The sequence below is a fragment of the Garra rufa genome, chromosome 17 (assembly GCF_049309525.1).
Source record: "Garra rufa chromosome 17, GarRuf1.0, whole genome shotgun sequence".
Classification (NCBI taxonomy): domain Eukaryota; kingdom Metazoa; phylum Chordata; class Actinopteri; order Cypriniformes; family Cyprinidae; genus Garra; species Garra rufa.
Window position 1 is genome coordinate 33,564,555 of NC_133377.1, and position 25,272 is coordinate 33,589,826.

Sequence of the window (25,272 nt, forward strand, 5' to 3'; positions counted from 1 at the left end):
TAAATGTATTTAAAACATTAATCTCATATTTATTGCAGTTGTAGTTTTGTAGTGTAATTTGTTTAACGGTAACCACTATATAGAATTTATTGATAAATTGTAATCAGTTGACATGAAAAGTGAAGCATATATTTAAAAAGTAAAAAAAAAAAATAGGTCCTTATAAATGTAAAAAAAAAAAATCAGATTTATGTAAAAGCTGATAGAACACTAAAAATATTGCTTCAGAATAAATTGTTTACACCACTAAAATCTAAGTGATGTGGTACTTTTGTGGGGATATTTTGTGTGGAAATTGTCTCCTGATATGAAAAGTTCAATGTATACTGTAGTAATAAATATCATTCATGACAGCAAGGAAATGTAGTTTACATTAAAAATTACATATGTATGTGATAAGTGTATTTACATTACAGGTTTAGGTCTTAAATTTCATATAAGGTGGTATTAAAAAGGTCTTAAAAAGTCTTAAATTACACTTCTTCAAATCTGCAGGAACCCTGTAAAGGGGGAGGAAATGGAAGCAGAAAATAACAGACGTGTTTGTTTTGAAGATTGTTAGGAAAATGCATGGGCAATTTGTGTGTTGAAAGATGACAAACATTGACTACAGTCTGTAGTCGAGCACACTTAATAGAGATTTGTTTCATTTTTAGGGTTTTAGGCTTTTTCTATGCCTTTATGTCTGAGATATACACTCCGTGTTATTGTGCACAGCACTGAATTGCACTGTCAAAAACAAAACAGCATGTAATTACTGTAACATGTCAGTTGCATTGTTATAATTTAATTTAAATTCCTGTTATAATAAAAATTGTAAGAACACTGTAATGAATTTGTAATCAACTGTAATATTTTGGTAAATTCAAAAACAGAAAATTCTTCAAAAGTATGTATTATGTAACCGTAGGGAGATTTTTTTTTTTTTCTTTTGAATGTGTAAGGTTTATTAATTAATGGGATTTTTTTTATGAGTAGCCTTGTGGTTGGTCATTAAAAGTTTTAATTTAAATAATTTTATTTAATATTTAATTGTTATTGATCTGGAAAAGAAATCTCAAAAGGTATTGAATATAATATTGAATGTATTCTGGATTGTTCATTAAAACATTTCTTTCCCCCCCGTACAGACATAAATGAAAGTACTGGCAGAAATTCTGAAGGCATAAAAGGACTGAAGAGGAAAAAAGTTGTGGCACAAAACCAGCTAAAGAAAATACCTAAATCTCCGGTCAAAAAGCAATCACAGAGCAAGAAATCCATTTCTCCAAGCATCTCTTCTTCATTCAAGGAAGCCACACCCTCCTCTTCTTTTTCAAGCAGTCCATCGCATGGATTGCCTGAACCTCAAGATGTTGAAGATGCACCACAGGATGCATCTGGATGTAGAACAGTAAAAGTGGAGCACAAGGAGTTATCAACCTTAGAGCCACAGGCTTTCAGCCACAAAAGTGCTGCAGAGGAACCTTGTGCTGCAAGGCCTGTGCAGGCAGAAAGCTGGTGTGGCAACGGCAGCAACAAAAACGCATCTCCCTCTCACACAAGTGCTCCCCTTGAGGTACTGCTCAAGGCTATGGAGCCAGAATTCAATACATTGGCAGAAAGGAAGAACAGCAGCCCAATAGGGCATCTTGGAAAGTCGGTTTCCATTCCTGTCACTTACTCAGACTATGCTGTGACTATACCTGCTGTAAATTTCAACGTCCAGTCACAATCCTCATTTGTGCCACCATTCAACGCAGCCAAACAGTTCTACAGCGGTGTGGCATCTACAGGGCAACACACAAGGCAGCAGTATGTGAACATGCCAGGAAATCGCCAGCAGGACAAACCGGGATTCCAGAAAAGCTATAGTGTGGGTCCTTCACTTACCTTGACACACGCACCTGTTCCATCTGGATCAGGTGGCTTTCCTCAGAGCCAGCCTCCTGTTGTTCAAACATGCCAGTCTTTGTCAGCCACAGTACCCAACTCAATTCAAGTCCCTGTCACACCAGGTTTCAACCCTGTTCAGATGACAACTGTGGTCAACTTCGGAGCAAGCCAGGTATCTGATATCTCTGCGAAAGATCAAAAACCAAAAAAGCAAGGGAAGTATGTCTGCGAATACTGTAAAAGAGCTTGTGCCAAGCCAAGTGTGCTTCTAAAACACATACGGTCCCACACAGGAGAGAGACCTTACCCATGCGTGACATGTGGTTTTTCATTTAAGACAAAGAGCAACCTATACAAGCATAAGAAGTCTCACGCGCATGCTATCAAACTGGGTCTGGTGAAAGACTCCGGAAGTGGGTCCCTCTCTCAAGAGTCGGACAAAGGCCTGGCCACACATTCGGATGTGGAGGAAAGCGGGGACAGTGATGAGGAAGGTAGTGCAGCGGACTTGGACCCGGACTCGTCACAAAGCAGCCTAACAGCATTGTCTGAGAGCAGTCTGCAGAGTGCAGGAATGGTACCAGGAAGCCAAGGAGAATCAGAGCATTCGTTGGTGTTTGAAACTCTGAAACCACTAATTACTCAAAGAGGATGTGAGCCAAAGGTCACAGCTGCTCTCCCTAAAGTGGTTGTCCACCCTGTAAATGTTTCGCCTTTGCGTGCAGACAGCCCAAGAGTTACAGATTTGGCACCTGAACATGCCACAGCCCAGAGGCAAAGGGATTTCCAGACAACAAACATACGGTCCAATGTAATGGTTCTGTCCTCGCTGAAAGAAGTGGATTGCACAAGTCCTCTACGAGATTCAGTTAGTGAAGATGAAGATCAGCATTGTAAATCACCACTAGGAGGCAGCCATGCCCAGCTACAAAGGCAGCAAGCAACGGATTACTCTCAACAGCCACAAGGCAAGTGTCTGCTAAGTCCTCGCAGTCTTGGAAGCACTGACTCTGGCTACTTTTCGCGTTCTGAGAGTGCAGATCTAGCCATGAGTCCCCCAAGTCCTTTTGTTAAGATAACTCCACCAGCAGAAACTGACATTACAAAAGCTCCACAAGTTCCCCCTTCCCCAGTTGTGGCAACTGTCATGCATGTAGCACCTGTTGAGAAGCCTCGAGTTCCTTCAGGACAAATGCGTCCTCCATTAGAAACCAAAGCTCTATCTCTTGAGGAGCGTATCTCAAAGCTGATCTCAGACAATGAGGCTGTTGTGGATGACAAACAACTAGACAGTGTCAAACCCAGGCGGACTTCCCTTTCCCGAAGGGGTAGCATTGACTCCCCTAAATCCTACATATTTAAAGACTCTTTTCAATTCGATCTAAAACCACAAGTAAGAAGATCTAGTTCCAACTCGGACATACCAAAATCTCCATTCACTCCGACAGATAAATCCAAGCCAGTATTTCTTCTTTCTGTACCACCTCAGTATCCAGCTATGGACTGTTTACCAATCACAAGAAGTAATTCGATGCCTACAACACCTGGTCAGTCAGCTCTCTTCCCCAATGTAACACCTCAGCCTCACCCACTAAGGATCTGTCATTCATTTGATGAAAAGATTAGTTCACTAAATGATGATGTGTTCTCTTCAGCTCCCTCTACTCCCAATCCTGCTGTACATCCTCGTACACTAGTAAGGCAGATAGCAGTTGAGGATTTGTCCACAAATGATGGTCACGTTCTTATTTCTGTTCATTCCATGGATGAGAGCCATCATGGACCAAGTATTACACATGAACTCCGAAGTAAGTCTTTTGAGCATGCAACAGAAAGAAACCGAAAACCCCAGCAAAACAAAGGGACAATGTACGAATGTGAGACTTGTCGTAACCGTTACAGAAAATTGGAAAATTTTGAAAATCACAAGAAGTTTTATTGTTCTGAACTACATGGTCCAAAAAACAAGCCTATGCATGCCAGAGAGATTGAGACAGAAGTTTTCGGACGTGGAATTCAGCAGCCCCTTTTAAACAGAAATGCAGTAATTAGTGGCATTGTAGAGCAACCACTCATGGTGAGAAAAAGAAGGAAAATTAAAAGTGTTGGAGATGATGATGACCAGTCTCCAACTGAGACCACTCCTCCGTGTTCAAGAAGTTTTGACTCCTGCCAGGCCTCTGCAGGTTCGATAGCGCGACCTTATTCTCAACATAACCAGTCACTAAGTAACACTGCTATTTTAGGACAAATACAAATCATTGGCAGAGCTGCAGAATCACAGGAGTCAAGATTATCTCCAATAAGAGAGGCTCAGATAAGCACACCAAATAAAGAAAGGGGAGACCTCCAGAGACAAGGAAGTGGAACTTCAGTCATTCGACATACCAACTCCCTCAGCCGACCAAATTCTTTCGAAACATCGGAGTCCACTGACAGGTTATCTCCAGTTGATCCTGTGGAAAAGGAAGTAAAGAGCTCTGTCAAAGGCCAAACTGAGGCTGCAGTAAGTTTATCATCACAAAGTTACCATGACAGAATGTCTACACCCAAATGTGCCAGCCAAGGAATGGAGCCTCATGGTAAGCAATCCTTTCACATTGCAAGTGATGGCACACCTGTACAGCAATCACGGCTTGTGCGGCAGAACAACATTCAAGTCCCTGAAATCTTAGTAACAGAGGAACCAGACAGAGATCATGAAACTCCAGTTGTAGAATCAACAGAAAAATCTGCAGAAACATTCAACTGGCCTCAGAGGAGTGAGAGCTTGTCTAAATTGCCAACAGAAAAACTCCCCCCAAAGAAAAAGCGCATAAGACTTGCTCAAATGGAGCACTCTTCTGGTGAATCTAGCTTTGAGTCAAGTCTCTCTCGTAGCCTCAGTAGAGATAGTAGCTTGTCAAGGTGCTCTAGTATTTCAGCCTCTTTTGACAGAGATGATCCACCAAGATCTGACAGCCCATCAAGGGCTGATAGTGTTGGGAAGCCACCAGAAGCTCAAGGGATCCCTGTAGCAAACAACACGCTTGGAGTGCCAGGCATGATGAGACGTGCTACCTCAGAACAAATCAGTTGCACTCAGTCATCATTGGAAATTTCTTGTGACTATCGTAGCAAATCATTTGATTGCAGCAGCATGTCACCCAGTAGGCCTTTGTCACCAATGCAGACTGCCCTGCCAAAAATTGCACAATGTCCTCCAACTACCCAGGTGCCGCTTATTGAAAGAAGAAGGGGGCCTCTGGTACGTCAGATGTCCTTGAAGATTGCACCAGACCCTCAATTGCCAGTGAAACAGACTCCTCCCATCCAAAGAGTCCCCTTCACTAACGAATGCTCTGGGTCCCAACCTAGGCCAGTAAATCTGAACACATCTACACTTGTTCAGCCTTTTGTTCTACATTCTGGAGAGACCCCACTACCAAAAAACGAGCAAGTGGTTCAAAGCATCAACCTTGGAAGCCAAACCCAACAACCCCAAGTTCATGGTCTTCCACATCCATGGCATCAGACATCAAGGGTTGTGGCATGCCATGTGCAACCTCTAGTCCAGATGGTGGCTGGTCAGACAGACGTTCAGAAGAGCTCTGATGAAAAACATAAGAAGAGCTTTGTACCTAAATACCAAATGAATTGCCCTGTACTAAAAACAGGCCAGACATATTCGTTAGCAGGTGTACAAGGCACACAGATCACTTTGCCAGTGATAACTATACCAATTGCTAATGAAATTAAAGTCTCTCAGTCAAATGATAGAATGCAAAATGTTTATGTAGCACAACCAGGCTATCAGGCTGTAATCAATAAGCCCCCAATTGTACTGCCTGCTTGTCCGCAGGTTGATACAGCATCTCATATAACACCAGTATCTACACCTGTACCACAGATTTTAATCACCCATGAGCACACCCTCGCACCTGCTTCTGCGGTTTCTAAGGTCAGTTTTCCTTCGGTACATGTTGTGAACAGTGATTCAAAGATTGGACCAGAAATTCAAGCTCACAGGCAACCTGGGTCTGTTGCGATACAGATGAAAAACAACATGAAATCTACTGAACAAAACCAAACCACCGAGCAAAGCATCCCATCCCTCGGTTCACTGCATTGTACACAAAAACTGGCATCTGCAAATTTATGCCCCCAAGAGTCTACTGCTTCAAGCAAGCGTATGCTCTCTCCTGCCAACAGCCTGGACATTGCTATGGAAAAGACACAGAAACGGGCTAAAGATGAGCATGGAGCTGCATGTCTCACTGACGGTAGATCTCTAAACTACTTGAACTCAAAAATGTCAGAAATAACCAGGCAAAGGAAACTAATGCTGGTTAGACAGGTCTGCACCACAGAGCCAGTGGATAGCCCAATTGAGACTGATGCCCCAGAACAATTGCCAGAGACTTCAGAAGCTGACAAGAACACTCAGACACCAGTATCTCAGACAACAACTGAGGTCAGTGAACAGGAGATGGAGAGCAGAACACCTACCACAACATCTGCTACTTGTTCTTCACCTAGAGGTCAAAGCTATACCATGCAAGAGAATTCCACTCTGAAGCCACAAGAGAAACCTGAGGAGCAGCGTTGGTCTCCATCCAAATCTCCTCTGAGGCCTCCAACATTTCAGGGACAAGTGAAGTTAGCTTCTTCTGTGTCTGTTGTCAACACCAGAGACAGTCATCGCCTGTCTTTTCCTAGTCTGAAAACAGCTACAACCTTCACCTGGTGTTTTCTCATGAAAAGGAAACCCCTCCACATGCAACAGGCAGACCAGAGGACCTCTGCTTACTCTGCATGGGTAGTAAACCCCAACAATCCCAATCCATTGGGGCTTCCCACAAAAGTGGTCATGTCTTTGTTTGACTCCAAACAGACATCCAAGAAAATACACTACACCCAAGCAAAAACAACAACTTTGAAATCTGATATCTTGACCTACTCTGGAAAGCTGAAGGACATCTTGCCAAAAGTAAGAGCATTTTCACTTGACTGATGCTGCTTTCAGTTAGCTTTAACATACTGTTTTCTGTTATACATTTTAAAGCATTTTGTACGTGCATGATTAACAAATTTATCTTGTATTTTGTATTGTTTCAGGTTTTGATTCAGCAAAGATCTGTGCCAACTGAGAACAGTGGAAAAACAAAACCTGAGACTCAACCAATTAATCAGTCAGAGTCAGACAGAGATTCTTCCAAATCTGAACCTCAACGAGTGAAGATCTTTGATGGAGGGTTTGTAAATCTTTAACATTTAACTTACCCTACATCTTAAATATTTAACAGGAAATTGTGTTCTAATGTGCCATCTGTGGTATATTTTCAGTTACAAGTCGAATGAGGAGTATGTATACGTTAGAGGCCGTGGAAGAGGAAAATACATTTGTGAGGAATGTGGAATCCGCTGCAAGAAACCTAGCATGCTGCGGAAACACATCCGTACTCATTCGGACATCCGTCCATTTCACTGCACGCACTGCAACTTCTCTTTCAAGACCAAAGGTGGGTTCAGTCCCAAGATTTGAAAGCTGTGATGCTGTTGTTTTCTTTCTTAATTGGTAATTATTAAAATGTTATTTTTTAATCTTACAAATAATGAACAGAATTTATACCAATTTTTACAGATATTAATCAGGATAATCCAAATCCAAATGTATTTAATCCAAATAAAGCACCTTTGTTTCTTGTCTACCATTATAAATGGCCACCTCATACACGTGCGTAAGGACAAATCTAAACATGTTAACTTAAAAGCTTTCATTTTCTAAATGAAATCTGTCAGGATTTGAGGACAGTTAGGTAATTTAGATAATTCTTAGGGAAATTATTTCTGTACAAATTCTTTTTTTCTTACCTGCTTTTTTGAAGACTGTGCCTGTTCTCTTAAAAAAGCTAGTATGATTCATCACAGTTGAACTTCCCACGCTGCACTGCAGAACAGCACATAGTGTCAGACCAGCCCACGTTCCTTTAAGAACTTCTTTATCAGTTACTCACCCATTACATAGAGCTAGTGCTTCGGAACATGTCATGCTTATGTAAACCACTCCCATGCCCTGCATCCGCCTCCCACCTGAGTGACCTCTTTATTCCCTTTATCCACACAGGGAACCTAACCAAGCACATGAAGTCCAAAGCCCACAGTAAGAAGTGCATGGAAATGGGAGTTGCTGTGGGTATTATTGAGGACCAGGACACAGAAGACTCAGGTAGAAGTCTCTTATGTGTTTTAGGAAATATTGAATAGGGGAGTTTACTTAGTGAGGGCCAACGCATAAGCAACCAACTTCAGAAAGCAGAAACTATACTTTTGTTTATGCCCCTTACATGTTCATTTTTAAAAACAGAATCAACCTGACCATTAATAGGCTTGCTAATAATAGCACCATCTGTTAACTGTGGATTGTCCCTGGCTATGTTCTGTTGCAGTGATGATCAATGGCAATGCCATGGTCTAATTAGAGATTCTAAACGCAGTCTTTTTCCTTGTTAACTCTTGGTGCATGTGGGCGGCATACACAGCGTTTACTGCGAGGAAATTGCTGCATCTAATTTTAGCAGGAAAGAGAGAGAGAAAAGCTGTGAGCTTTCTCTGGTCTCAGTTACTGAGAGCATATTTGTTTTCCTCTCACACAGTTCCACACAAGCTGTCAAGCACAGGCTGCATTTGTGGTCTGAGGTGTTAATGTCTTCCCTATATAATGTGATGAGTGTTTCTAGACCCATCATCCCTTTTCTTTGCTACTGTATGCAGTAGATGTACAAGCTTTAAACCCAAGAAAATGAAAGAAAAACCAAACATTACTTGAAGATTCTGTTTAAATCTGTCATCTTTAGGTCACACTATTTAGGTCACACTAGGATTGTGAGAAGTTCTTGGGGGAATTTTCAAGATAGAAATTCTTCAATAGAAACTTCTTTCTTTTGTTCATTAAGTTGTTTTTCCCCCAAAGGTGATCGAGGAAGAGCAGGAAGCGCTGACAGACAGGACTCAGATGGTGATGACTCCGATGGTCCAGATGACGAAGATAACGACGGGGAAGAGGAAGATGAGGAAGATAGCCAGGCAGAGTCTGGCCTCTCTGCAACACCATCTGTTTCTGCAAGCCCACAGCATTTTCCTGCTAACCAGGCTGATATGGCTCCTAGCTCTCTGCTGGCGAAGATGTCCATCAGCCCAAATCGAACCCCAGCTCCCCAAACTCATGCTCCTCAAGCTTCAGACTCCCAGACCTCAGACACAGAGTCTGTGGTTATGACAAGTCCAGTTTCGTTGGTCAGACAGATGTCAATTTCTGCGTCCTGCTCCAGCCCTGGCCCAAGTCCCACCTCTTTCAAATCCCACCCTGCCCCTGCCTCAGAATCCCACACCTCTGATACTGACTCCGTACACATGATGAGCCCAGTGTCACCTTGCAGGCAGATGTCCATCGACTACCCTGACTTTGACGTTCCCCCTAGTCCCCCAGTGACAGGCAAGGGTGGCAAGCTCGGCCAGGTGAGACCCGTGTCCTCGCAGTCATTGTCTTTCCCGTCATACATCCCTTCCTCTCTACATGTACACCTCACTCCATACCAGTACCCGACCCCATATGCATTCCAATGTCTTGAGTCTCGCATGCCTGGCACGTCAGCAAAACTGCTTTGAATGCATGAAAAGGTGAATAGAATTTTAATGTAGTCACTGACTGCTATTTTTATGTTGTTTGGCAGTGTTTGGTAAAAGTACTTATGATATTGTTCTTTAACAGGAAGGAGTGTCAAGCACCATATCCCAGCCTGTAAGTGAGTGCAATGCCAACGTCGACCGGGGTACTCAGACCTCTTCCGACCCTCTTCAGGGACCCTTGCACTTTCCGAATGCAGATCTGATCCACAAGCCCAGAGTGGAAGCCACTACTCACCTCTTCAGCCACCTGCCCTTGCACTCCCAACAGCCCCCTCGTTCACCCTACAGCATGGTACCCGTGGGTGGCATCCAGCTTGTTCCCGCCGGCTTGGCTGCATACTCCACATTTGTACCCATTCAGGCGGGGCCAGTACAGCTAACCATCCCTGCGCTCAGCGTGATCCACAGGCAGACCGGAAGCCCCCTCCCAGCCCCCAACACCTCACCCCGGCCAGAGGGCTCCCCAACCCAGCCGCTGGTTGTTCAGGAACCAGTCAGCAGTGTACTGCCTTGTTTCCCTCTGGGCCAGGTGGCAGGGCTTCAGACACTTGGTGCTCCCCAAACTGCTCTGCAGCCTGTGGGTTTGGAGACCTTGAGCGTGGTGGGCTTAGCCAACTCCACCCAGCTGGTGCCTCAACAGAGTCTGCCATTAAATGCCACCCTGGGCGTACAAGTGTTGGCAGCTAGCCCTGGCCCTCAGTGCAGCACTGCTTCCCCAGCACAAATCCCTGGCCTGCAGATCCTTAACATTGCCCTGCCAGCCCTTATACCGTCCCTCAGCCCCCTTTCAGCTCTCAGCCCACTTCCTGCAGCCCAGGACAAGCCACGTAGCCCTGAGGGTGTAGCATCTGTACCTCCACCAGCACAGGTTGCAGAATCACCACCAGCACCTATTTCTTCAGCCAGTCCTCCAACAGCCAATCCAGGAGATGTTCCTACAAATGCAAAGCCATCCTCAGAGCCAAAGCAGGTCTCTCAGAACAGCCCTAGTGCTGGATCTAAGGACACAGGGAGTGCAGAGAAGACTACAGCCATGGTGGACAAACTGAAAACACCACCACAACCTCCTTCGCCCTCCTCACCCTCATCCTATAATGCGAGGGGCTGCGATGTTGCACACAAGGCAACAGCAGGTGGGGCTAGTGAAGTGAAGCCACATCAACCTGTCTCTAGACAACCAGTGACTGATGACTACAATGAAGCCTCCAGTGATGATGAGGATAGACTTGTCATAGCTACCTGAGAGTCCCAATAAAAGCTCTTTCTTTTCTGCCTATGAATTTCTCTTTCTCTTTCCACCTTTTTCTCCTCCTTTTTTGTAAAACTTTGTCACTTTGTAAAACTGAAACACTTCAGGAGGCTTGCAGCTCTGCAAGCCTTCTCTAAAAGCACATTTTCTGACAGTCATATTGTATGTGCAATCATAAATGATGACCAATTATTTTATTTTATACTTTTTTGTCAGCACCAGACAGTTTTTCTTTTCTTTTTGTACATGTTGTATAGACAATTGTGCCTTTTGGAGTTTCTCGTTTAGAAACCTGTACATAATATCTTATAAATCTAGTAGTTACCTATTTGGAAGTTAAGTTGATATGGAAGTTAAAAAAGAATGGAGGAAATTTGTTTTATTTTCAAATGTTTTCTTTTTGAAAAGTTTTATGTCTATCATAAATTGATGGGGAAATTAATGTTGTACTGATATATAAACATTTCTATGGCTTTTGGGGGGCAGTGTTCTTGTGCACAGATGTTGTGGTCAAGTATTTATTATATTCCACCTGGTGCCCATTTTGAACTCCATAAGTCCATAGGTATGAGTAAAATGGTGGCTTTACATTTGCTGTATCTATACTATCGACAGTATCAGTAAAACCTTGTTTACAAGTGCAGAAATGCCTCTGAAGTCTTCTTTTTTAAGTGGTGTAAATAGCTATCTGATTTGTCTTTTTTTTCTCCTTTAATCAACCCTGTAGAAAGGGTTATTCCCGGGGCTCTCCAAGACACTAGAATTATTCAGCAGTTCAAATCACTAATGAGGAGCTTGGAGAGGCCAGCAAATGACGTCACCAATCAGCTCCTTTACGAGGTTTTATTGACTGCGACACTGTCCTTGTCTCAAGAGGCTTGGAGCAAAAGCTCTCATTACAGCCCCAGAATGACTCATTCAATTGACAGTATTTGCTGCCTGCCGCTGCAGTCCTCCAAGGCTGTGACTCAATAATGCCACCTGCTGGACGGGTCCTGTTATTGCACTCAAAGCCGAGGACTACAGGGCACATCATGCAGGAAGGTGGGGTGGGGGGAGGATGTTGCTTAGTTACCCAGCCCACAGAAGAGCATGAGAGTGGGTGAGACTCTCTGGAAACAGCTCTGAACATTCAGTCCATCCAAAACTGGTAAATTTAGTCAAAGTGAGAGTAGATCATTAAAATTCACTAGTGAACTCTAAACTACTCTAGAAACGACAGTCCTAGATTTGACCATAATTTAGATGTGTACTTTCAAAAACACTTTTTTTTTCTGCTCAGTGGTAAACGTCAATGCATGTTCGCATCAGTTCTATTCTTTAGAGAGAAAAAAGTTTCACCGTTAGGACCTGTATGTACAGGTGAGGCTTAGCCTTGTCTATGAGTACGATGTCAGAATATTAAAAAAAAAAATTAATGCACTTATGCCACCCTTGCCTGAGGAGAGCTACACTGAAAAACAGAACTGCATATTTTCATAATTGTTCTTAATGCAGCATCCATATTCACCTGATCTTAATAGATTGCTTTTATTGTTGTCCTAATTCTCTGTCTTAGATTGAGCAAGCACGGACAGGCTACCCGTATGGAATCTTCGCGCTGTAATATTTAATACATTTTTGGAGCGGGTGGAGGGTAGCCAATTGTGAGCGTAATCTGGCCTGAGTTTCCATTAACAGGGTTTTCCACTGGGCAAGGACAGAGCTAGAGGCTGAAGTTTCTAAACGGCTAGTATCACTTCAATCTGCAATGAATCATAGAAACCAAAATTATTTTAAATGATAAATTATTCTTGTAAATCTGAAGCTGTTAAGATATTAGTTCAATTACAATTATGAACTATTTGAATATACATTACACAGTCACTGTCCTTCAAAAGTTTGGGATCAGTAAGATTTTTAATATCTTTGATCAAAACTACAGAAAAAAATGGTAATATTGTGAAATATTATTACAGTTTAAAATAATGAATTTCTATTTTAATATATTTTAAAATATTATTTATTCCTGTGATTCAAAGCTGAATTTTCATCAGCCATTACTCCAGTCTTCAGTGTCAATTGATTCTTCGTATATCATGTGATTTATGCTGATTTATTACTTTTCTTATCAATTTTGGAAACAGTTGTGCTGCTTAATTTTTTTTTTTTTTGAAACTGTGATTGTTTTTTTTGTTGTTGTTGTTTTTTAAGGATTCTTTGATAAAAAGTTTAAAAAAGAAATCTTATCTAACATGTTTTTGCTATTTTTTAAAAATCAATTTAACACATCCTTTGGAGAATAAATGTATTAATTTCTTTCTAAAAAAGGAAAGAAAAAGAATGTACTGATCACAAACTTTTAAATGGTATTGTATATTGTTACTAAAGAATCCTGAAAAGTATCACAGATTCCAACTGTTTTTAACATTGATAATAAATCAGCATATTGGAATGATTTCTGAAGGATCATGTGACACTGGATCTGTGAGACTGGAGTAATGAAGCTGAAAATTCAGCTTTTCATCATGGGGATAAATTACAGTTTAAAATATTTTCACATAGAAAACTGTTATTTTATATATACGCGCGCGTGTGTGTGTGTGTGTGTGTGTGTGTGTGTGTGTGTGTGTGTGTGTGTGTGTGTGTGTGTGTGTGTGTGTGTGTGTGTGTGTGTGTGTGTGTGTGTGTGTGTGTGTATTTGTATTTGTATGTATGGATGTAAACCAGTCTTAAGTAGAACGGGTATATTTGTATATAGCCATATATTTTTCTTTTATGCCAAAAACCATTAGGATATTAAGTAGAGATCACGTTCCAATAAAATATGTGAATTTCCTACCCTTAACATAGGCTTATCAAAATTTAATTTTTGATTATAAATATTGCTAGAACTTAATTTGTACAACTTTAAAGGCGATTTTCTCGATATTTTTATTTTTGTACCCTCTGATTCCAGATTTCCAAATAGTTGTATCTCGGCCAAATATTGTGCTATCCTAACAAACGATACATCAACAAGAAGCTCATTTATTCAGTATGACTCAGTTTAAAAAATTGACCCTTATGACTGGTTTTGTGGTCATGAAAAACTGCTGAAAAGCTTATTCTGTTTAATAGCAGGTTAATCTGTGACAGTTTATCCTATGTTGAATGCTCCAGTTGAAGGATTTTGTGTTCAGTGTGTATTTTGCTTTCTAGACATCGAATATGTTCAATAGTTTTTTTTTTCGTAGCCAAAACTTTGAAGTTCTTCGCGTCTATACAAAAAATATTTCGATTTATCTACCCCGGTCTACGATAGGCAATAGAAATACATTACAGACAGAAATTGTGGAATATAGTCTATTACTTAAATTAACAAAACATTACCTACTCATAGTTTTCCTGAGGAGAACCCATTGGGAGAACCTCGTTTGGCGTAATCTGTACTCGCGCGCCACCTACTGCCCTGTATAAAAACTGTATACTCATTTTAGACACCATAAAAAATAAATAAAAAAAACTTGGCACCAAACGGCCGCCCGGCGTCTCCATCCCGCTGGAATCTCAGGATTACAAAGTTCTTATCTCGCTCCACACGTTGCTTGTCGGTGACTATTAACAAACAGCATTGTGTTCGCGTGAGCGAGCGGGCGGGAGGCGGAGAACGCGCGTATAAAAGCACTCCTGTACAGGAGTGTGCTTGAGACTACAGAAAAGATGCATGAGTGCATTGACAAGGCTGCAGCTTAATAGTGCACAAACAGAATCTTTTTTAGCTGTTTGCGAATTTATTGGATTAGCACAATTTGTGCCACATCAGGGACCTGCAGAAGACAAATAAACAAAATGGATTTGAGGATTATTTTCCCAGTGTTGTCCATGCTGTCATCTGGAATTTTTGACTTGGGTATGTACCTGTTTAAAGTATATTTACATCCAATATTTGTGTTGACGATTATTTGAGTGCTTTTTAAAAACATTCCTTAAATACTGTTGAAAGTTTGTAAAGTTTACATTAGCATTAAACAATCTATAATGTGTCAAAATACAGAACTAAAAGTGCTAAAACTGTAGTGCTTTATGTTTCTTAAACAACTTATGCATACATAACATTAAAGATAAAGTTTTAATATTCATGTAAACTATATGATGAGTATCAGTCCTTTTTAATTGAGCGTGACCAATTCCAGCTTTTCCAGTCAATCAACTTAAGAGTGTGAAAATCACAGTGTGTGTTTGTAGATAGGATTCTTTATGTTGCAAAATCTTATGAATTCAATATAATTTTATGATTTTAGCTGCTCCAGCATCTTTGGGTCATGGCACAGCCCAAGACACATCAATCTCTGCGCACCACTCCAGGACTAAGAGATGTTCCTGCGCAAGTTTTATGGATAAAGAGTGTGTCTACTTTTGCCACCTGGACATAATATGGGTCAACACACCAGAGTAAGTCAACAAACATTATATTTAATGGTTTTAGATGTACAATAAAAAAAAGGAATGCCATGCTAATGTAAATGCCATTACTAACATTGTCCTCTAATTGTTTTTTCTTTCCCCCAGGCGAACAGTGTCATATGGACTTGGAAACGCTCCACGTAAGAAGCGCTCAGTAACAGAACCTGTTGTGCCCAAGTCACGCTGCAAATGTGCAGATAGCCAAGACAAGATATGCTCTTCATTCTGTCAGCCGAACAATGCGTTACGGTAAGTACACACTGAAGCTAATCACAGTTCAAGGCCAGATAGTTATAATCTTAAGACCAATTTCAAGGTCACAGGGCTTACTGGTTAAAAATATATATATATATTTGGGACACACTTGTTTTCCCGAGCACGGGCTGTGTGTGGGAACCTCAGTAATGATCCACAGGCATAATAGCTGTCACTGCATGACTTGACAGACTTGCAGAAACAGGTTTCAGCTCTATTTGTGGACTTTTATCAAACTTGTTCAGGAATTGACTGCTTATGTCTCATGTGAACTTTCTTTTTTAGGCATAAAGCAGCGTCAGACAAGGCAATCCATGCCGCCCAGGGCCAAGATTGTGCCGAGAAGCAATGCAAACACAAGTTGGCAGCCAAACAGACAAAGATTAAACGGTAAGACAAACCACATACCCTAAAAAAATACAGCAGCGCATTCGCATTCTCGCACACGTTTAAGAAATAATTGGGTGCTTTAATTACAAGCCTCTGTAAGATTGATGTCTTATGTGCCTGTGACAAATTACCTATCATTAATGTTCATGAAAGATATAAGCGCATTCACTGGGAAATTATATAGGTGTTTGAAGACTGGAGTATAAAATGGATTTGACTTTTTTTTTTTTAAATGTGTTTAGCTTTATGGATAATGTATAAATAAATCTTAAAGTCACATTTGGGGGCATTCGTGTTTTTTTTAACCATATATAAGAAAATTTGCAATCTGAGGGTGCAAAAAACCTTTAAGGTGGTCCAAATGAAGTTCTTAGCAATGCATGTTACTAATCAAAAAATAAGATTCTATATATTTAGGGTAGGAAATTCACAAAATATCTTCATGGAACATGGTCTTAATATCCTAATGATTTTTGGCATAAACGAAAAATCTTGAAAAAATGTTGATCCATAATTGAATTGTTGGCTATTGCTACAAATATAACCGTGCTACTTAAGACTGGTTTTGTGGTCCATGGTCACATACAATTTAACTAGTACTACCTGGTCAAGGGTTTTACCTGTGTTTGCTGTGATATTGACCTAATTTCTTTGTTTTCTACAGGGTGAAAAACACAAAACACATTGGTGAAGTCCTCTCCAGGATGAGGGCCATCAAGAGAATCCATCTTCTCCTGGAGAACTTGCAAGTGAGGCGGCAGCACAGGGCACGAGCGTGGACGTCCGAAAACGCCGCCTCCTAGAGAACAAGCTCAGCTTTTGCCCTTTGCCGATCCACCACGGGATTTACCTAAGAAGCGCCTTTCTGCTCATTCATCATACACATCTTGTGCGTTCATGCCATGAGGTGTCATCAGGTGTGTAGGAATACCTGCAGATGCAAGCATCTTGGATTGTGGTGTTTGTCATGTGGGCTCCACCCTAGAGGCAAGCCCGGCATCAGTGTGGAGCTCAGTGGGATGAAAAAAACCAAGGAAGATGTTGACTGAAACAAACCAAACCTCAAATTATAAAAACTAACCTCTATCAACTCCTAAATGTTTCTGAACTAGACCTTTCAGTGCATGGGATAACTAGAAGCCAAATGGGACGTTTAAATTAAACTGATATGCATTGAAGATACATGTTGCACAGGAGGAATATGCTGTAACTAATTGAAAACTGTGGAATCAGGGACTCCAGAAACCCAAAGCCCACCAAAGGATACTAAACATCCAGCCAATACAAGCCAAAGACTCTAGTTCTTGGATAATGTTACTGGACTTTATTCACTGTAAAGCAATGAAGCTCTGCAACTGCGTCAGTGCATCAATTGGAAATGAAATTTTTCACATTTATGTTAAATATTTATCTTTAATTAAGCCATATTGGCTGATAATATTGAGCAAAATATTATTTCTATGAAATGATAACATTTTATTGCCATTTATGTGGTAAACTTTGTTAGGTATTAATAAATATTTTGCATTATTTAAACACCTTAAGTTGCTTGTGAATTTTATTTTATGTTTTTACTGTAATGCAGTGTTTTACTTTTTACATCCCACTGAAATGCATCATTTAATTTGGGCCACAAACTGACACAAAAAATATATATAGAATATACATATACTATAAAATTACCATAGTCTGGCCATGTAGCCACATTTTCTGCACAGTCTTTGTGCCAGTTGTAAAATGATGCATACTTGATTACATTTATTCATTTACTTTTTTATAAATATAGTTTTTTTTTTCTTCACAAAGCATAAACAAGCCATTTCAAACATAATCATGCATGAGCGGAGCACAAAAGCGGCAGGTAATGTTCAGAGACATTACAGGGATTAGTCAGTTGAAAAACAGTGCATTCGTTTTAATGTGGTCTTAAAGCTCTAGAAAGATGTCATTCCACCTACAATAGCATTTAACCAGGTGTAGAAAGCAAGCTTTCAATGAAGACAGGTCAGACGGTTTATGTGTGTGCTGAAATGCGAATACCTATATGAGAATTAAAGGTGATGCAAATAGGATATGGCAAACAGTTGTGAACCAAAAAGAGTGTAATCTTACATAGAAAAAAAAATAGACCTTCAAATTTGAATCTTACATAGACCAAAAAACGAAAGGTTTAGGATTTACACTACCAGTCAAAAGTTTTTGAACAGTAAGATTTTTCTGTTTTTGTAAGAAAGTTTCTTTTGCTCACCAAGCCTAACATTTCAAAATATTTTTACTATTTAACATAACTTATTTTCATTTGAATATATTTTAAAATTTAATATATTCCTGTGATTTCAAAGCTGAATTTTTAGCTTCATTACTGATACATCATCATTATTCTAATATTCTGATTTGCTGCTCAAAATCAGTCATTATTATGTTGAGAACTGCCAAGTAGATTTTTTTAGGTTTCTTTGATTAATAGAAAGTTCAGAAGAACAGCATTTATCTGAAATAGTAATCATGATAGTAATAATAAAAAATTCTTGAACAGCAAATCAGCATATTAAGAATGACTTCTGGAGGATCATGTGACACTGAAGACTAGAGTAATGAAGCTAAAAATGTAACTTTGACCACAGGAATAAATGACATTTTATGATATATTCAAATAGAAAGCAGTTATTTTAAACAGTAAAAAATATTTCACAATATTACTGTTTTGCTGTATTTTGGATCAAATAAATGCAGGCTTGGTTAGCAGAAGAGAATTCTTTTAAAAACTTTTAAAATATTTTTGACAGGTAGTGTACTTTGAAACACCTTTCACTTTCAAATAAACAAAATCTATAAGTGCATCGGCTGAAATTATTTGTAAAATGTACTGAAATAAATTTATTCAGATAAAGAGTTTTCTGTTTTATTTCGCATTATTCAAGTTCTTCAAACAGCATCACTTGTGAAAAAAATATGTATGGAAAAACTGAAAGCGTTGAAAATAAGATGAAACATAATTGACATTGACAGCTTCGTCCTTGGACCAAAAGATCTTTTTCTGGATCCAGGTGTGAGATTTTGGCAGATCTGGGTCTTGGATGTTTCAGTCTGAACTGACTACTAGCCTGTCAAATAATGCATAAAATTCCATTCCATTCCACAAAGTAAAGTAAAATTAAATTAAACAAAAGTTCCTATTTTATACTCTTATAATTATTGAATGCTCCGAAGTTGCCTTATATGCAATTAATTACATTGGTTTAAATTTACATTTACAAACATCCAAAAAGTTTATTATATCCCTAACGTTTTATTAAAGAATTCATAAGCCTCCGCCCTCACTGCATTCCTGCTTTACAGGAGCTTTAGAAAGACACGTAAGAAAATACACCCTGCAGGGAATTTTCGATAGATCCTTTTGATTGGTGAATTTTAGCCCGTCTTTGTCCATATGTTATAGAAGAGAGAAGAAAGAGAGAGAAAGAAATATTTTTGGATCGGCCTGTAAAAGTCAAGCACAAAGGCTGTCTCTCCTCCTGAGCTGTGCACTTTACGCATGCGGGTCTCTGGGGGCCGGGAAAACTGGCGTAAGTCATTAGGGCTTGAATAGAGCTTGAGCACAAATAATAGCCCATTATGGCACAAGGAATCTCCTCGAACCGACAGGCATTGAGCAAACAATGGAAGATACTCAGGGAGGGGCGGACACGCCTCGGGCTTCTGACGTCTCCGCGTGCTGCCGGGGTCACCGCCCTCAGTTACCTTCACACACACAAACATGCAAACAATGCATCCACCTTACACACACACACACACACACACACACACACACACACACACACACACACACTATGCAATATAATAACAAAAAACACTGACACAGACGTGGAATAAATTCCATGAACATCCCAGAACTGTGATTTTGACAGTGCAAGGCTGATGGCTGTTCCAGCTCAAACCCTTCACTCATCGTCCCCAAACGAGGCAGTCGTTATGAGAGTTGATTGATGGGATGAGCGCTTGTTGAATGGGTGCTGATCAGTGTTTTAAACGATCTAGGCTGTCTTTTACTCTCGTAAAAGTTCTAATTATTCTTTAGATGGGCCAGAGATCCTCCCTGATAAATAAATGTGTCATGAGAGTGCACTTTACAGGTGAGTTGACTCACTAATATGTCTGTGGTTGTCCATCCACCTGGTGGAGAGTGATGACAAATTGGCTCTGTAGCAAAACCGCTGTAGGCAGCATATGCATGCTAACTTGGTACAAATTAGGATTGTGCCCTGCTACACTATTTGAGTCTAATTTTGAAGGTTAAACTTTGCATGGGTTTTACATGATTCTGACGTTTTCAAAATGCAGTGCAATCAACTAAGTGAGCACATTTCTGTTTCAAGATGACAAAAAAACGTTTTATTCAGTACTGAAATAAAGTCAAAATATAATTATGTTACACAATATTTGTGTACTTTTATGTATCATTATTGTCCTTTTATGACCCCCCCACCACACACTTTAAAAAATTTTTTGTGTCATTAGAAGTTTAACTTGTTTTTTACTTTACAAAATGAGTATAATTCAATTTTTTTTTTTTTTTATTGTTGTTGTTACTTAGCTACATTACTATTAATATTATTATTAATATTTTGGTCCTTTTATGGTCCTTTTTTTTGCATTTTTTTGTCTTTTCTCTACTGTTGTTGTTTTTTACTGTAAGTTTCATAATTTTAAAAATCATTGTAAAGTTTAACATTTTTGATTTATAAAATTAGTATAATTCAGCATTTTTATTGTTATTGTAGTTACTTATGAAACATACTAATGAAACTATTATTATTATTATTATTATTATTATTACAGTGTTAAAAACAGTTGTGCCATTTAATATTGTATATATACATTCAAAATCTTACCCTTCAAAAACTTTTGACTGCTAATGTTTTTTCAAGAAGTCTCTTCTGCTCACCAAGCCTGCATTTATTTGATCCAAAGTACAGCAAAAACAGTAAAAAATTTGAAATATTTTTACTATTTAAAATGACTGTTTTGTATTTGAATATGTTTGAAAATGTAATTTATTCCTGTGATTTCAAAGCTAAATTTTCAACAGCCATGGCTAGTTTTCAGTGTCAGTGCCTTCAGAAATCATTCTAATATGCTGATTTGCCCTTTAAGAAACACTATTATTATTATTATTATTATTATTATTATTATTATCAATATTTAAAACAGTTCGGTACATTTTTTTTTTTCAGAATTCTTTGATGAATAGAATGATCCAAAGATCAGCATTTGAAATAAAAAGCTTTTGTAACATTATACACTATACCATCTAATTAAATAATACTTTCATGTAGCAAGGATGTTTTAAATTGATCAAAAGTGATGATAAAGACATTTATAATGTTACAAAAGATTTCTATTTCAGATAAATGCTGTTCTTCTGAACTTTCTATTCATCAAAGAAATCTGAAAAAAAAAATTGTTTTGAACATAAATGTTTTTTTGAGCAGCAAATCAGAACATTAGAATGACTTCTAAAGGATCATGTGACTTGAGTAATGATGCTAAAACTTAAGCTTTGAAATTGTAAAATATTAAAATAGATAACTTTGGATAGATACTTTGGATCAAATAAATGCAGGCTTGGTGAATAGAAGAGACTTCTTCAAAAAAATTTAAATTGACTGGTAGTGTATTTTTTTAATTAATTTTTTGTTTTATAAAATAGTTCAAATGAACAGTGTTAATTTAAATACATTAACTAACCCCAGTATTTTTAGATTTTGAAATGGCTTTCATTTCAAAAGGCCTTTCATTTACAAGAATCAGCATAGGCTTCATTCAGCGCAGTCCTTTCATCATAATCTAGCTTTCTCTGTGGTAAACACACAACGCAAAGAAAGACACACACACCTCTATGCCTCTAGTCATCTCCATCAGCGACAAAACAACCTCTGAAAGCTATTATGGAAGATCCCCAAAACATTCTCTGAATTCTTTTTTGACAGTCAACAATTTGCAAACGTCTAATGAGCTCAGATGTACGCACTTTGCTTACTGTGCTTGTCTAATATCAACATTTAGCTCAACAGGTGGCAGGAAATTTCAAGCCATCTATAAATTTGAGGGAGTATCACAAACTAAAAAAAAAAAAAAAAAGCATTAATAATATGTGACCCTGGACCACAAAACCAGTCTTAAGTAGCATAGGTGTATTTGTTGGCAAAAATATATTGAATGGGTCAAAATAATTTTTCTTTTATGCCAAAAATCATTAGGATATTAAAATAATGTTTCATGAAGATATTTTGTAAATTAACTAGCGTAAATATATCAAACCTTCGTTTTTGATTAGTAATATGCATTGCTAAGAATTTCATTTGGACAAATTACTAATAATAAAGTCGCCATTTTAACTTACATATTTGCATTTCAAGCTTCTTGCAGACATTCAACATGACTCTAATTCACTTAAATAGTAAGTAGTATTATATCCCTAATAGAAATAAACTTATATAACAGAGACATGATATAACATGCATGATAACACTGTGATTTTGAGATCCCGTCTGTTGACAGTGCCAGATAGGAGAACATCATGTGTTTGCACCCAGAAGCGGAAAGTGAAAGTTACACCGCCTATTTTACCAGAATAAAATAGTGTACGTTTCAAATTTCACTTGCAGATGGTGAAAAACAAGTATAAACCTATACAAGCTTTCAGTTCACAAAACTAGCATAAAACTGAAGCAATATATATATATATATATTTAACTTTTAAACTTTCTAATTATCAAAGAATCCTGAAAAAGAGGTCTTCACAAAATATTAACTGTTCAACATTTGCAATGATAAATGTTTCTTTAGCACCAAATTAACATATTAAAATAATTTCTGAAAGAAAACCGGTATAAACCTACAGACTTCAGTTCACAAAAACTGGCATAGAACTGATGTTCTTATTTTGAAAAGTATCTTCATTACTTAAGCATACGTCACAGGAGTGTTTCGAGTAATATTTTGCAACACAAAAAAGGGTGCGTGCGAATGGACTGCGGTCATGAACTCATCTAGTCTTTCAGATAATATTGTATTCCCCTGCACTTGACATTTAACCACCCAAAAGATAAAAAAAAACATATATAGTTGCTGAAGGCGAAACCCACATACTAACGACATACTGAAAATAGAAAAGTGCTCCGAGTGCATTCCAGCATGCTGCATCATCAAAGCATCCTGGCACGAAACACAAAGGCCTCTGGGTACTCTAGGGACCCCTGCCGCCACATGCCAGACAACGCCTTTTACCTTTTTCCAGGTGAGTAGAACTGTCTCCTTTGGCTGAACCATCTCTGTTTAGGTAGCTAATGTCTGGTCATGAGAAGGAATGCCTACATCAAACCTTTTCTTCTATTAGAAGGATACCGTCCTGCTTGTGGTTCCTGTTCAAATGCAGACAGAAAAAAAGTCCACTTTTTAAGAAATTATTGCTTTTATTCAGTTTATACCATTAAAATGTTTTTTTTCCACAAAAATATTACCCGTTTTAAGGATTGATACTAATAATAAATATTTCTTGGACAGCAAATCAGCATATTAGAATGATTTCTAAAAGATCATGTGACACTGAAGACTAGAGTAGTGATGCTAAAAAAATCAGCTTTGCATCACAGGAATAAATTATATTTTAAAACATTGTAATAAAATGTTTTTAAAAATTGTAATAATATATCTCAATATTACAATACAATAATCTTACCGACACCAAACTTTTAAACATGAGAGCATATATGACCTTTGACCTTATATCTTTCTTGTTTATATATACATTATAAGTACACTTGATGTATAAAAGTCATGTAACAGCTGCAAGTTTGATAGAAGTCGTCTCATTTACAGTTTGAAACAATCCAGACAGAAAATGCAGTTGGAAAAACGATCCAAGGATCTCCCCACCTGGAATACCACATTAATGCTAAAAAACAAGACACTGTTTGTAATGTTGGAGGCTCCTGACAGCACTATTAGGGGTCTGGTAAGCTGAGGACACACATTCTTTCATAGATTTTTTTTATACTCCTGTCACTCTCATGTACTGTAACTGAAGCCTACTTGACATTGCATACCTCACTAATAGACTGAACAAAAACAAAAAAAATGGGAAACACTATCCTGGGGGAGGGGTTCCTCCTCTATGCTGAAATCCACTGACCTCATTTTCAACAGCAAATACTCCATTTCAAGTAATCACACTTGCATCTTATTTCAGTGTTTTGGTGAGGCACTTTGAAGAAAAATATCAAAAGGAAATTTCCCTTAAGATGTCTTTAAGCTTGGTTTCCATCCATACAGTACGTGAAGCAAATCTTTCAAAGTTGGCCAAAAAAGCTCATTCGAATTAAAGATGTTGTTCACAGGTTTTTGAGGAAAGCTTTCCAGGATTTTTCTCCATATATTGGACTTCAATGGGAATCAACAGGTTGAAGGTCCAAACTGCAGATTCAATGCAGCTTCGAATGGCTCTACACAATCCCAGCCAAAGGAATTACGGTCTTATCTAGGAAAAAGATTGGTCTTTACAAATGTATACACTATTTAACCACAAATGTTCATCTTGCACTAACTTGACCTCACGGAACACTATGGTGACCATATTTTAGTTTTCAAAAAAGAGGCAGAGGGGGTGACCATATCCCATATCAAAAGTCAATATATATATTTATATATTTCTATACCTAAACTACATATTTTAAAGTCACCGTTATGCAGATTAATCATAAACACAGCTAAAAAGCTTCCTACCACAGTGGCCATCCTTCCCAAAACTTATATCTACCACAGTTTTACCATAGTTAGAATGCAAAATGTAGAATGTAGCGACTGTAGAAACCAAAAGGCTGAATCCCAGACATTTTGGGCGAGTTACAAATCCTGGCCTTGCGCCGGACGCATTACAGAAGTAGTGAATTTGTGTGTTTTTTTAGGTCCAAAAAAAAGGAAATGTCCGGGGAAAAGAGGGTATATGGTCACCCTACGTAACGTAATCATGCACATGTGACGTAGGTGGAAGTACCAACCCAGAGTTTACAAAGTGAACGTGCAAAGAAAGTCAAACGACCTACACAAAAAAAGCTAAAACTACGATCTTGGATGATTTTGAAGTTTGAGGAGAAAATGAGATGGAGTTTTTAGCTGTACTCTACCTTTTTGAAGTGAGGTACACAGAAGAAGCACTAAGGCTGATGATACATGGGGCAACTTTTTGAGCAATTTTATCGGGCAACTTTTTTTGAGCAATGTTGCTTGGGCACTTTCCCATTGAGAATGGGTAAAACATTTCTATCTGGATAATTTAGATCAGTTGTGGGCCCTGTATCACACCTGGCTGCCCGTTGATGGCAACATTTGCCAAAGTTGCCCGGCAACAT

At 38.7% G+C, this 25,272-nt stretch overlaps 2 protein-coding genes across 3 annotated transcripts; both read left to right on the forward strand.

Annotated features, from left to right (window-relative positions):
* The first annotated feature begins 1,446 nt into the window (after positions 1-1,446).
* Positions 1,447-11,433, forward strand: hivep1 (HIVEP zinc finger 1). 2 transcript variants are annotated; one of them, XM_073821668.1, is made up of 6 exons: positions 1,447-6,844; positions 6,973-7,109; positions 7,201-7,376; positions 7,982-8,083; positions 8,828-9,372; positions 9,626-11,433. In XM_073821668.1, the coding sequence occupies exons 1-6, from the start codon at positions 1,574-1,576 to the stop codon at positions 10,784-10,786; spliced, it is 7,392 nt and encodes a 2,463-aa protein (XP_073677769.1). In that variant the 5' UTR covers positions 1,447-1,573; the 3' UTR covers positions 10,787-11,433. The 2 variants fall into 2 exon arrangements, with proteins under 2 accessions (XP_073677769.1, XP_073677770.1); XM_073821669.1 differs by having other exon boundaries at positions 8,828-9,534; positions 9,626-9,758.
* Positions 11,434-13,551: 2,118 nt separating this feature from the next.
* edn1 (endothelin 1) lies at positions 13,552-17,398 on the forward strand. The gene is made up of 5 exons (XM_073822135.1): positions 13,552-14,663; positions 15,055-15,205; positions 15,323-15,466; positions 15,758-15,862; positions 16,527-17,398. Exons 1-5 carry the CDS (start codon positions 14,603-14,605, stop codon positions 16,663-16,665), a joined length of 600 nt encoding a protein of 199 aa, XP_073678236.1. The 5' UTR covers positions 13,552-14,602; the 3' UTR covers positions 16,666-17,398.
* The last annotated feature ends 7,874 nt before the right edge of the window (positions 17,399-25,272 follow it).